The sequence below is a fragment of the Quercus lobata genome, chromosome 3 (genome assembly GCF_001633185.2).
Source record: "Quercus lobata isolate SW786 chromosome 3, ValleyOak3.0 Primary Assembly, whole genome shotgun sequence".
Taxonomy (NCBI): Eukaryota; Viridiplantae; Streptophyta; class Magnoliopsida; order Fagales; family Fagaceae; genus Quercus; species Quercus lobata.
In genome coordinates, this window is record NC_044906.1 from 63370012 (window position 1) to 63383506 (window position 13495).

Below are 13495 nucleotides of genomic sequence, written 5' to 3' on the forward strand. Positions count from 1 at the left end.
AACAAAAACCGTCGTCGTTTTGTTTTTGTTAAATTTCAGCCATCTATCCAAAATTTCTTTCATACATGTCCTCCTATCTCTAAACTAATCTAATCAAATTGTTTATAAATAGCTTCGGTTTCACTCGTGAAAAATTTATTAATCCACTTTTGTGAGGGTCTAAAATACTATATATAAAAAAATTAATGAAAATTTTGAAACATAAGGGGTCAAATAAAGAATTAAATTAAATATAAAAGGTTAAAATGAAAATTTTGAAACATAAAGATCTAAATCTAATATGAAAATGAATTGAACACAAGGAGCCAAAATGAAAATTATAAAACATAAAAAACCAAAATGAAAATAACCATAAACTTTAATGACCAAATGTGTACTTTAGTCATAATAAAACTATTCAAGAAAATAAATGATGACAAATATATATATATTCTAATGTTATAATATAAGTTGTGGTTGTACGGCCACAATGATGTATGAATTGTTGGGCCTAAACCCCCGATTAATTTATATAATGCTTTGAGTATAGCCCACAATAAGAAGTCTCAAGAAGATTTTAGCTAGTAGACAGTGGCTAAGAACGGTTGTGAGGTAATTTTTTTCTTACAAGTCTAACTACTAGAGGAGGATCTTAGACAGTCAAGGTATCCCTTAGGTGTCCTGAGCTATATCACTTCTTCCCAAATTCAAGTTAATAATCTTTCCTTCACTCATGTTTCTCTCCCTTGAAAATGCTCTAAACACCAGTTCTCACCTGTCTCTTGCCTATATACTCTTTCGTTAGTGGAATTGCAATGATAAGAAGATTCCACTCGAATGTTGGTCCCACCATTTGCAATATCTGGGTGGCTCTTAGGGTCTAGGCTACTATTTTAGTGTGTCCAATCCCACCTCAGGGAATGGGTCCTATGACTTTGTCACTACAATGATTCCCTAATAACTTGAACTCGATATCAAATCTTGTGCTCGGATGATGGACATCCCTAAGGCATTATCTTCCTTCCTCGGCGAGTAAGTGCGGCCTACTTAGGTCTTAATGTGGTCACCTAGTCATTTATGTGATAACCTAGCTCCACCCCATATTTGTGGGCTAGACAATGGGTCTGTGGCTCTTGGGCTAGTCCCGACCTAGGCCGAACTTTGTCTACCTACATAAGTATTTGAAAGCTTACATTATTTTTTCATATCATCATTTTAACATTTATTTATTTAAATATATCAATTTAAACTAATTAAAATTATACCTCTATTTCAAAATACACCTTGATTAATAACTCACATTAAAAACCTTTTCAACTTTAGATTTTTGTAAACACTATATAGTGATGCAAACCTTCTATATTTGTCTTTTTGAATGAAACAATTCAGTACAAAATAATTCTAATTAAATTAAGTTTTATATTTTTCAAAAAATAATAATTCTAATTAGATTACCTAAGTTTTTAATTTGAGCTTTGAACAATTTTTTAATGATTGCATGGAATAACAACTAAAATCTAAAAATTTTGAATTCTCTCTCTAAAGGTAAAACTAATAACATTATTGTTCAACTTGGTATAGAAATAGAATATCCAATACGTTATGTGCACTTTATGAAAATTTTATTTTTCTTGCAAAAGTCCATGTACTTAAATATTACAGATGGGCCGAATTCCGAACCCAACCTATAAGTTGGTCTACGCACTACAATAATTAAGAAAGTGCAACACCTTTTGAGTTGGGCTAGGAGATTCGCATTTGAAGATATGGAGTGCCCAATATGCAACAGTGATCCAGATACAATGATCTATATTTAAATTTTATGCCCCCTAGCTCAAATTATCAAATTATCTGGGATACTATCAGAATGGACTCATAATCTAACTCAAAGCATCTTGGGCCACCCTAGTGGGATTTCTCCATGTAATAACTTGGGATGTGTGGAACAAAATGACTACAAACAGTCAAAAGAATAATCAAATACTCAAAGACATCTAGATATTCTTGTTTATCAAAATATAAATAAATAATCTAAATCAAAAGCTTTCTAGATTCGGGTGATTTCGGTTAGCGCAAGAAATAAGAAAGCTAGGAGAGGGGTTCACTAGGATTATTTTGCAAGGGGATGCATTAAATATTGTTGATCCCATTTGTAGCTCTCTCTCTTTTTTGTTTTACTTTTCTGTTTTTTCTTTTTTCTTTCTTTTAATGGAACCATTTGTTGCTCTCTAGTACTCCCACTGGGCTATAGCTTCTGCTGCAGATGATACTAGAGATATTAAAGTTCTACTGTTTTTTGGTCATCTAACCATGTAGCCAGAGAACCATGTAGCCAAACTGGGCTTGGGACTCATGAGTCATGCCTATAAAATCTTTTACCACTCTTTGAGAAATTAATTAACACCAAAAAAAAACCCATAATATCAAAGGAACGTTGCTCTTTCAAAGGGTTATCAGTGATGAATCAGACTGATCCAAAATCCATATATAAGGGACAAAAAGAATAGAAAAAAAAATCCAAATAGTTTATAAAACTTCACTAGTGAAATAAGCAATTTATTGTATGTATACAGTATCGTAGAATTTCTCCATCAAGGAAGTTTATAAAACTTCACTAGTGAAATAAGCAATTTATTGTATGTATACAGTATCGTAGAATTTCTCTATCAAGGAAATCTAATCCCATTCTGCTTTCTTTTATCTATTGCTATAAACCTGTAACCAACATTGAATGTACATAGTTCAAGAAAAATCGTGGCACTGCACGCCATTTCAGCATGGAAAAAGTAAAAATGTAGGTTCCATGTGAATCTTTCTGTTAACAATGTTAATTTGGTCTAGTTTTCCATGACACCATGCTAATTGGTCCCTTGTTAATCTTGACATATTTAGCACTCTTGAAACCAATTTCAGTTCAACCTGAGCAACGAGTTGCAAATGATCCAACTGATCATTATTCTGATGTTTTTGGAACCTTTTTACTATGCAATTTCCACTTTTCAGTATGTCCCTGAGCTTTTTCTCCTTCTGCAAGACATGAGATTAGAAGGTTTAACATTTTGAAATACAAACCAAAGTAGAAGTCCCAACAATTAGTTATATAGAAACTAAGTAAGCAAACCTTTTGAAGATCAGATCGAGTGTTCATCAAAACCTCTAAGTCTGCAGCATGTTGGAGATTGATATGATTTTGGTGAGGACTATTTAGGATCACATTCTTTTCATCTTTATCAGCACGAACAAATTCCAAAAAGACCCGCAGTGAATCCTCAATGATCTTTGCTAACATGCTGCTTGAAATTGCATCTTCCTCCTCATCTCTTCTTACCTTCTTCTCCTTAAAGCAATCATCTAGCAATGCAAATATACATTATTTTATGAAGATGCAAGGTGCTCAAATGACAGGATCATTCTAAGATACAATTTTTTATATTTAATGTACTATACCTACCTAATCTTAATTTTACATCTTTTATTGTTAGATATATATTATATAAGGGAATATCCTATATTAACAATTAAAATTTAAGTATGGTAGGTATACAAGAAAAAGTGTGCAACTTAGAATTCTAGAGAAATGTCATTGTTCACTTCATAACTTTGATTACCTCTGATGGCTGGAATTTGAAGAAGATTACGAAGGACACATCGATTGTTGACATAGTTTTGCACTCTGGGACCTTGAAATGGCTCATTCTCCATAAATCTATGCATGAGTACTTGAAAGAGTTGAAACTCACCGGCAACTTGATTATACCTTTGAAAACCTTGAGAATTGGAATTTTGAAGTTCTTGGACTTTCCCATACTGCCAGTGGAGTATTTCCCAAGAAAGGCAAACATGTCCAACATAAACCAATTCCAAGTTGCTTTGCAATTCTCCAGTGAATTTCTGCATTGGATCAGCTGTGACCCTTCGTTGTTTACGCAGCCATATGTTATGTGGAAGAGACTTAGCAGCTGAGGCTGAAGAATTTAGCATTGAATTTGATTTAACTGGGTCTTTCAGCTGAAGAAATCCTATGGATGATCATAAAGCAGATCAGTAAAGTTATTCAAAACAAAAACAAAAAGAAATTGATTTTTTTTTTTTTTTTGAAAGGAAACTAATCATAAATATTAATAAAAACATTCGTTTTCACTTTTATTAATCAAATATTTGACATGAAACTTGTCTTATCAGTCCAATACGACTTTTCAGGCTTACTCTGTGTTGGATACCTTTAGAACCACAAGAGCAATGGAAGTGGGGTATAAAGTCATTATTGATGTTCTTATGCCTTTAAAGTATTGGTAGTAATGAAGGGAAGGGGAAAGGTCGGTTATATGATAATAAACACCTTGGATATTGATTGCCATTAGTTGTACCATTCTTAATTTAAGATATCAAAGGATTACGTGCCCATAATTAGCTCAAATTTAAATATGATGGAGACCCACCATGTAAAACAATTCTCTTAAAGAAACTTTCATCAAAAAAAAAAAAATCTCTTAAAGAATCCTTTTAGAAAAAAATCTTCAACAGAATCAGATGGTACAACCAAATAGTATATTCAACTGTTTATAGTAATGGAAAAAAAAGATGTAATTTATGTCATGAAACTGTATATAGAAGAGAATTTTTTTTATTACTATTAGTATCAACAAAAACAGAATATTGTGGTAAGAAATTGGAGTATAATCCTTTAAAAAAGTGCATACTAATACAAATATGTTCACTAACACTGCAAATTGAAAGTCAACAGACGTGCCACTAACACTAACAAAGTTTAGCAACCTCAGATTTGGTTTTAATCATACACTACTGCTTTAACAAATGAGAAATCAAATTAAATGAGAGATAATTAATTAAAAAACTCACCGATTGCATGCATGGTCTGGCTATTCAACATGTCTAGTTTTCGCATTTTTTCTGCATAACTCTTGTAGACCTTTTGAATCTCTTCCATTCGATCTTTGAACTCGAACTTTACATCGATCTTCAGTGGCTTTAGACCGTCAACAATGGTTGGAGACTCTGGCTCTTCTTCTTCTAAAATAGTGGGAAGTCCACCAGTTCTTGCATTTCTGAGTTCCAATTTCAGCTGTTCTATTACATCGTCATGCTCCCACATGTAATCCAAGTCATTTTGATCATCAGAATTCGATTTGGATGGTTTCTCCCCCAAGTTAGTTCCTTCAATTTTTTCCAAATTATTTTCGGGTTCCTTCTCATCTTGGACTAAATCTTCCTCTTCATGTTTGTTCACAACTTCACCAGACAAAATTTTGGCTTCCAAGCTGCTTAAATTCTTGAAATGGGGTTCGAATTCTATATATTCTTCATCAGAATCATTTGAATCATCATCGGCATCAGTTTCTTCAGGATCAGAAAGACTTATTTCACAGCTTGAAATTTCTTCAACAATCTCACTTTCTTCTTCAATAATCTCACTTTCTTCCTCAATAATCTCATTTTCTTCCTCAATATCTTCTACCACTTTTTCAGCATCATTGGCCAAAAGGCCTACAGGTTCCAATGCTTTATCAACATTTCTATAGGCGAAAAACTCATAGGTAATTGAATCAACTATGTACTTGTTCATTGACAATTCACCACTTGAACTAATTGACTCAGGTTCTGAACCAAACCTTAGTGAGCAATCTTCTGAAACCGATTCAACTTCATCCACAGAGTCTTCCTTACACAAACTGATTATTTCTAAGCCATCAATGTCTCCCTTCTCAGAAACCACATGTTCAGTGAACATTTTCTGCTCTGCTTTCTCTAAAACCATTGCAACACCAAAGCTTTCAACAGAGTCCTCTGTTTTATCTAAACCGACAACCTCTTCTTCTAAATTAACCTTTACAATATCTTTGTTTTCTGTATTGTTGCAAACAGTGTAATCTTTTGAACCCAGATACAATTCTTGGACACTGAGGCTCATACTTTTTGGTTGTTCCACGAAGCCACTAATACCTTTCCCAATCATAAACTCATACTTACTAGCACTAGTGGCAGCCATGGCAGACATAGAATTTTCACTTTCTCCATTGCCTTTATTGCCACTCTCACTTTTCTCTAACCAAACACCACCCTCCTCCTCTCTAAAATCCTCCATATCCAAGTACCTTGAACCATAGTCCTTTTTGCAATAATTTTCCAGAGATCTGTAAAAAGAAACGAGTAAAAAAAATTAAAACTCTCAGTTTTAAACAAGTAAAAACCTTGAAAAAAAAAACAATAACCCAGAACATAAAAATGTAAACTTTATTACCTGCATATGAATTTGAATACTAATCCAAAAACATACAACAAGTAGTTGCAGATAAAACCCAATACAGAAGCCATAAAAGCCATGAACTGAACCATCTTCTAGTACACAAACTCATTTGCAAAGCACGTTTAATATCACCGCCAAATCTATATGGCCTTTAAGCGGAAGCAAGTTTTTGGTACCCATCATTTCAATCAAGATCAAAACTTTTTTTTTTTTTTAAAATTCCCCTCAATTCTAAGCAAAGTTAAAGGAAGGTGGAGAGTGACATGGGCACAGAAAATTTCTCAATCAACGTTCATATAAGATAGTGGACATTCCACTTGTAGAAAATGAAGTTTGAAAGTTGAAACAAGGGAATTGGAACAAAAAATTTAGGCCATTGTTTTTGGTTTGTTTGAGACCAAACTGGCGAGATTAAAGGGGAAGAGATTGATAGAGAAAATTCCGCAGAGAAAGAAAGAAAGCAACGTTAAGAGGAATATTAAGTGGGAAAGAAACTTTCTTTTTCTGGCTCACTTTGATTGTCCGAGTGTAACAGTCTTCTAGAGTTTCGGTTTTTTTTACACGTTTCAGAACTGAGACAACCGAGAGTCAAAATTGATAGATGACACGGACACTTTGTCTGCTTTTGTGACTTTGTGTGCGTTGAGGATTTTCTTTTATTTTAATAAAAACTAAAATTTATTGTTGTTGTTTTTTTTTTTTTTACCTGTCCGAAGGATTTTTGGTCGGTGGTGGTTTTGGTTAGGTGCATGTCAATGTTAAGGGATCACCCAAGAGACCCTTTTCCGTTGAGGAAAGGTGTGATTCATAGGATTCCTGAATGAAAAAAATGTAAAAACATGTGTTTCTTGTAAATTGAATTTCGAGTAGTTTTTGTATCAATGTTCATCCACCATTTCTAAGGGTGGTTGAGGAGGAAGGTATGGTTATAGGATTCTTGAATGTCAAACACATGTGTCTCTATTTGTGTTTGTTTTGTTAAAAACCTAATGTAAAGACAATTTTTTCCTGTTTTTATGTGTTTAGAAATATTAGAAAATATTGGTCGAAGGAAAACCATTTTTAATTAATGAAAAACCCTATTAAAAAAATAAGTTGGCTTTCGGCTCTGCTAATATTTTTCGAAAAATAAGGTTGTCTCACCAATAAAGTTTTTAGTTCATTTGTAAGGTTGCTATCAAATATAAGAAAACGAAATAGCTTTCCCAAAAATAAAAAATTTGGAAAATGACACTTATTTTAGAGAATTTTAATGTTGAAACAAACAAAATGTTACTAATTCATTTGTTTCGATGGAAAATCTTATGTGAAGATGCTTTTCCGCATTTTCCTATGTTAGGCAGTACATGAATTTTTTTTTTTTTTAAATAAGGTAAACTATTTATGGTCAATGGAAAAAGTGTGACATATTTTTTAAAAGTTGTTTTTCGCTAAAATAAACAATTTTATCTCACGTAAAGCCAGATAAAAAAAAGTTAAATAACAAAAGTCAAGAAATGGTTTTCCAACTCATTTGTAAAGTCACTACCAAACATAGGAGAATACAATAATTTTTTATAAAATAATTTAAAAAATGATTCATTTTTTAGAAAAATGATAATGCTAAGACAAACATAACAGTACATTCTAATTTTTTTTTTTTTTTTTTTTATGGGTTCTAAGTAATTTTTTTGACCAATGTTAAGCATCATCCAAGTAACCTATATGTATAAGTATATATTTATATCTATATACAATAATATAATTTTTTTTTTTACCTTTTATTAAGTTGTCCTAACATGAAAAAGATTTTAAAATAAATATTTTATCGCTTTATCATTAATATATATATATATATATATTCTTATTTTTAGAGTTTCAACTAATGTTAAATTAGGTAGAACTCTAATTAAAACTCAACGTCTTTATTTATTAATACTTTTTTCACGTAAATGCTATTGTAGGAATGAGGGCACAAAATAGTATATTGGGCATTGGATCTTATCCGAGGACATTGATAGGTCCGAGAAGGAACAAATAGTTGTTAATTGTTCCCAATTAAAGTCTCAAAGGTGGGAAACAAGTGAAAGGTTGTTCGAGGAGGAACTCTTCCTCGGATATGATGAATATAGTTCACAATATGTACTCCATCAGTTAGTGTAATCCTCCAAAAAACTCCAATGATAGAGACATACTTCATGAACATATGAGAAGAAAGGAAACCTAAAAATATCTAAGGAAAAACTGCCACCACCGCATTAAATGCACTGCAACTACTTTTCTGGCCGCATTTATGTGAAGAAGACCTCTGAACAATACTACCTTGGCTACCACAACTCACAGAAAACCAGAAGGGGTGTCTGATGGGACAGGTACTCAAGTAAGGGCTCAGATGATCAACAAGTGTATGGTGAAGATGGTCCAAAGGAGGATATATAAGGGTGAAAAACACTTCATGGGGGGATGGATCGGAAAAATAGAGAGAGAACACTGTAGCAATCTAAATTGTCTCTGTATCTAACTGTGATCAATATATATAATTGTGATCTCCTCGGACTGAAAGTCCATTGACATTAATACATCTTATTTGTGCTTGATTGTCATTTAATTCAATACTAGTCGTTGTTCAACTCATTAGAGCCTAGTTCTTTGACCCACTCTTTACAAATTTATTGTATTGAGCTCATTGGGCCGAGATCCCATACACTTTGGGTTTGGGCCACAAATCAGGACCCTTAAAAGTTTAAATTTTTCATTTTTCTACATTATCATTTTAATATATACTTTAAATTTGGCTTTTAGAGTTACAAATAGTGTTAAACAATGTAAGTATAAACTAATTAGAACTCAACCTCTTTATGGATAAAGTAGTCCAACACTAAAAAAATCTTATAAAATTAGGTTTGATCTTCTATAAATGAATTCTAAATATGCAGGTTCTTTTCTACGAATTCTTGAATTTAAATTTTTATTGATTATTTAGTGCCTAAAAATCAAATAATTATTACATATAAATATCTTTTGTCAAAATTTTCTATGTACTATGCAAGAAAGTATATAACATATTGGATCTCTCGTAGTTTGTGGGTCACATATTCATGATTATAGGAGAAATGTGATGTCTCAATTTGATTGATTGCGTGAGTATGTGATGAATTCTACATTGGGCATATATTAGGTTGAACTGAGCTTTATTAACAACTACATAGATCTTCAATTGTGACTAGTACTTCTATATCGCAAATGTGAGAAACGTTTTTTCTTGAGTCGTTACAAGACATGATACATTTATCCAATACACGAGACGATCATTATAGTATTAAACTATTAGCAACTAGTTAGGTGATAAATATTGTACTAATTTGCAGATGAATTCAGGCTCACTCTGTGTCGGTGTTTCCTCGTGGATCAATCAAATCAAAAGAGAAAATTAGTCGCAATTGGGTTGCAAAGTAAGACATCAGTGTACACGCACTATGTTTTTACTGTTTTTCACTTTCACAGTCAGTGGTAGAAAACCAAACCTTTAAATAAATAAGACTTGGAAAACAGGGCATACCAATTATACCTGGCAGTCTGGCACCATCTCAGGTGTGAAGTAGATGAATTGTATCTTTGTAATGAGTCTAATGACGTACACATCAGTTTTAGTCTTGTAGATACCATTTTATATGTATCCAACCAAGTGGAACTACTAGCACTCTCTAGCATAAATTCTACACAGATATTTGAGGCAGTGGATTTCTTAAAGTTTGTCTCCTTCCTTTTGGAACCAATGGAAAAAAAATAAATTATGCCATTGGATAGAAACAACATCTGCAGGGTATTTCTTAGTGCCTATCTAGTGTAATATAACACTCTGATTCTTAAATAAAAAAAATTAATTTAATACTAAAAGATTTTAAAAACTAACTAAACTTTTTAAGTCCTAGCATGCCTAACGCACCAACAATTATCTTATAAGTACTGGCATACCTAATGCTCCAATAATTATCTTATTAGAAGTCTGTCCCATGTAGTGGGCATAGTAGTAGTTGTTGTTTTTTTTTTTTTTGAATTTAGAGAAGTAGGCATAGGAGTTACCTTCTCCTAATATACAGATTAATTACAAATCATATGTTAAATAAATCAAATATTTCACGAGATAATAAAATTAAAAAAAAAACTATGAATTTCAATTAATTTAATTGGTAAAGTTTCTTATTGGTAAATAAATAACATGAGTTCTATTCCTGCCTATATTAAGATTTAATTAGCATCATGGCCTCACCTAATAATAAAGGGTATATTTCATGAGGCAAGATGCGATGCGCGCCCTATTTCATTATTTAAAAACTACAAATAGTATGATAATCTAAAAATAATTAAACTTCTTATAATATCTTGAAGTTTTTTTTTTTTTTTTTTGTGTCTATTTTTTTGTGTCTATTTTAAAATTTTTGGAACTTTGATAATAGAATTTTACTTAAAAAGACATTAATATTCTCATGGCGATCATATGACCTAAGCACGGCCCAAAAGAACAAGTTTTTTATATGGCTTTCCAAAAAAATATTACTCCTAGATTTGGTATCAAATGATGTGAACATTTAAACTTTGTGTTTTCCTATAATTCTATGTAGTATAATGAAATTAGAGACTAAGGCAACTTCGATTCCGGTTTTCAATTCAATCATCACATGATTCATGTTTGTGTGAGTGAATTTGATCTAAAAATTAATGATTTAGGGCGGCGATTCATTTCATTGTCACGCAATTAGAACGTCTTTATAGCCTCAAAATCATAACATTTAAGAAAATATAAATTATTCATGACCTCATGTTTGTATTGTGCGAGAGGGTCTTGAGACTTGAGAGGGACGTGCGCGCAATTATATTACAAGGACACGTTGTCCAGTGTAGTCACTTAGTGTAAATTTTTTTTTGTGTAGAATCCACATCAATTAGAATTTAGATGCTTAAGGAAGGTGTCGAGTTTAACTTCTTCTTCTTAATACAAGAAAGTGGTGTTTTAATCTTTTATCAGACTATACTTTTTTTTTTTGCGCATGAGACACTATGGAAATCTTATGGACCAATAGTACAATAACTTACATATGTGATCTCTAGATTTATATCACATCCAGAATAATGAGCTCACCACCCAGATATTCCATCCTTTTTTTGAGCACAGACTGGAAATGAGAGACCTACCTAGAAATTTCGTGAACAGATATTATGAGTTTAAACCCCCCCCTCCGTCCCCTCTCTTCTTTTTTTTAATACAAGAAAGCGATGTTTTAGTCATTGGTTAGACTATCAATCTTTTTGCACATGGGGCACCCTAAGAATCCTATGGACCAATATTATGATAAATTCCACCTATAATCTCTAGATTTACATACATCCAGGGTAATAAACTCATCACCCAAACATTTCGTGAAGTCTAGTTTTTTTTTTTTATAATTCAATAATTGATGGACAGAGAATTTAAAATATTAAGAGATGCCAATTACTCGAACTATTACATGACATTTGCCTCGCTTTCCTTAATTTATTTGTTGGCTATTTGTAAATAGTTGAACTCAAAGGCAGACAAGATCTTCTTGGCCACTTTAGTGTAAGTCCAAAAACCCTGAAATACGGCAATGAACCTGCCGGGATTGCCACTACATTCAAAAGTGACTGATTATTGCTTCAACCGCACAAGTCACAACGCTCACGTTGACGCCTAGTCCACCATTACAACTTTTCTTGGCCCAGAGTGATTATTTGTGATTGACAACGTGTGAGATGTGCCGACTGACTTTTTTTTGAGAAATAGTCAATTTGAGATTATAGGAGTGAAAAATAATGTAGCAGCTTCCATGCAAAGAAAGTAATAGATCTCTCTTGGAACTTGGAAAACCTTTTCTTCTTAAATTTCTTTTCCATATTAAAGGAGTTCAGTCAGCAAGAATTTACTTTTAGATATAGAGGTAATAACATAACCTATTTATTATTTTGCAAAAGGCAAAAAAAAGAAGAAAAAAAGAAAAGGCACACCCATTGGTGAGCAAAAGTTCTTCAAAGCTGTAGCAGACGACCTAAAGTCTAATACTTTATACTGGGTTGGTCTAATACTGATTGAGACCTAAGAAAAAAAAAGCTTAAGCTAGTGAGGCTTTTTTTTTTTTTTTTTTTTTAATTTAAATATAAATTAAATATTATTTATTTAACTTTCTATAAATATATATAATTAATAATTTTGCATTTCAAAAACAAGAAGAGATGTTTATAATGTGTGTATATATATATACACACATTATAAACATCTCTTCTTGTTTTTGAAATGCAAAATTATTAATTATATTTTTATATTTAGTTTTTGCTACATCTCATTTTTAGTTGATATTATCTATTCATCTTGCTTTTCGGCATGCACGCCAAAGTATTAATCATGTTAATCGCCAATAATTATTTGATCAAAAGGATGTGTTGTAACTTACGCTCTGTTTGTTTCACTGGAAAACCTTTTTTAAAGATAGTTTTTCACATTTTCCAATGTTTGGTAGCACAAAACAAAAAAAAAAAAAAAAAAACTGGTCAATGGAAAACTATCTTTAATCAACAGAAAACTTTAATAAAAATAAGGCTTATTTTCTATAGGTTGTTTTCCAAAAAAAAAAAATTGGAAAACAATCTCTCTCTCATTCATTACATCTCCTATAAATATTATCTTCATCTATAGTTGTGAAAAACTTAATTTTTTGGCACATTCTCTCTCTCATGGTAAGTTTTCTCACTTTTTCTCTCCTCACACCCCTACTGTCACTAATTCTGGTCTCTCCTTTACCCATAGATCTCTCTCTTTAATTGTCTCTCTTCTCTCTTTTCTCCATGTTTCTCTTCCCCTTTGTAACACAATTCTCTGATTAGATTTTTTTTTTCCTTCACTGATCGGTCAATAACTCCAACTTGCAAAAGAGAACAAATTTGCAGCGGTAATTATTTCATTCCTCTCTACCAAAATCCCAATTCTTTGCTTTGAATTTCAAGCTCAATTTTCTTTTTTCTCTAAGAAATTTTTGATTCAATGGATTCCAAGCAAAAGTTACTTCTTTTTCATACATAAAGTGCAAAAAAAAAATAATAATAATAAAAAAAATAAAAAAAGAAGAAGAAGAAAGAATGAATGAAGTAAAAGATGAAAATTTTAAACATAGTACCTATATTGCTCTAAATTGCTTTTACATGGGACAAATTTTACCATGGACTAATAATATTGTTATATAATGAATGATAATTGTTTAG

General features: G+C 31.9%; 1 protein-coding gene across 1 annotated transcript; it reads right to left on the reverse strand.

Moving 5' to 3' along the window:
• Positions 1-2504: 2504 nt before the first annotated feature.
• Positions 2505-6615, reverse strand: LOC115978941 (MATH and LRR domain-containing protein PFE0570w-like). The gene is made up of 5 exons (XM_031100866.1): positions 6239-6615; positions 4840-6131; positions 3588-3998; positions 3101-3330; positions 2505-3006 (listed from the first exon to the last, which is right to left on the reverse strand). Exons 1-5 carry the CDS (start codon positions 6331-6333, stop codon positions 2752-2754), a joined length of 2283 nt encoding a protein of 760 aa, XP_030956726.1. The 5' UTR covers positions 6334-6615; the 3' UTR covers positions 2505-2751.
• Between the last annotated feature and the right edge of the window lie 6880 nt (positions 6616-13495).

Coding starts and splice junctions, on each gene's coding strand:
- LOC115978941 (XM_031100866.1), bottom strand. CDS start 6,333: ATGGTTCAGTTCATGGCTTTTATGGCTTCTGTATTGGGTTTTATCTGC. Junction 6,132..6,238: donor GTATTCAAATTCATATGCAG/GTAATAAAGTTT, acceptor TTCTTTTTACAG/ATCTCTGGAAAATTATTGCA. Junction 3,999..4,839: donor CCAGACCATGCATGCAATCG/GTGAGTTTTTTA, acceptor GATCATCCATAG/GATTTCTTCAGCTGAAAGAC.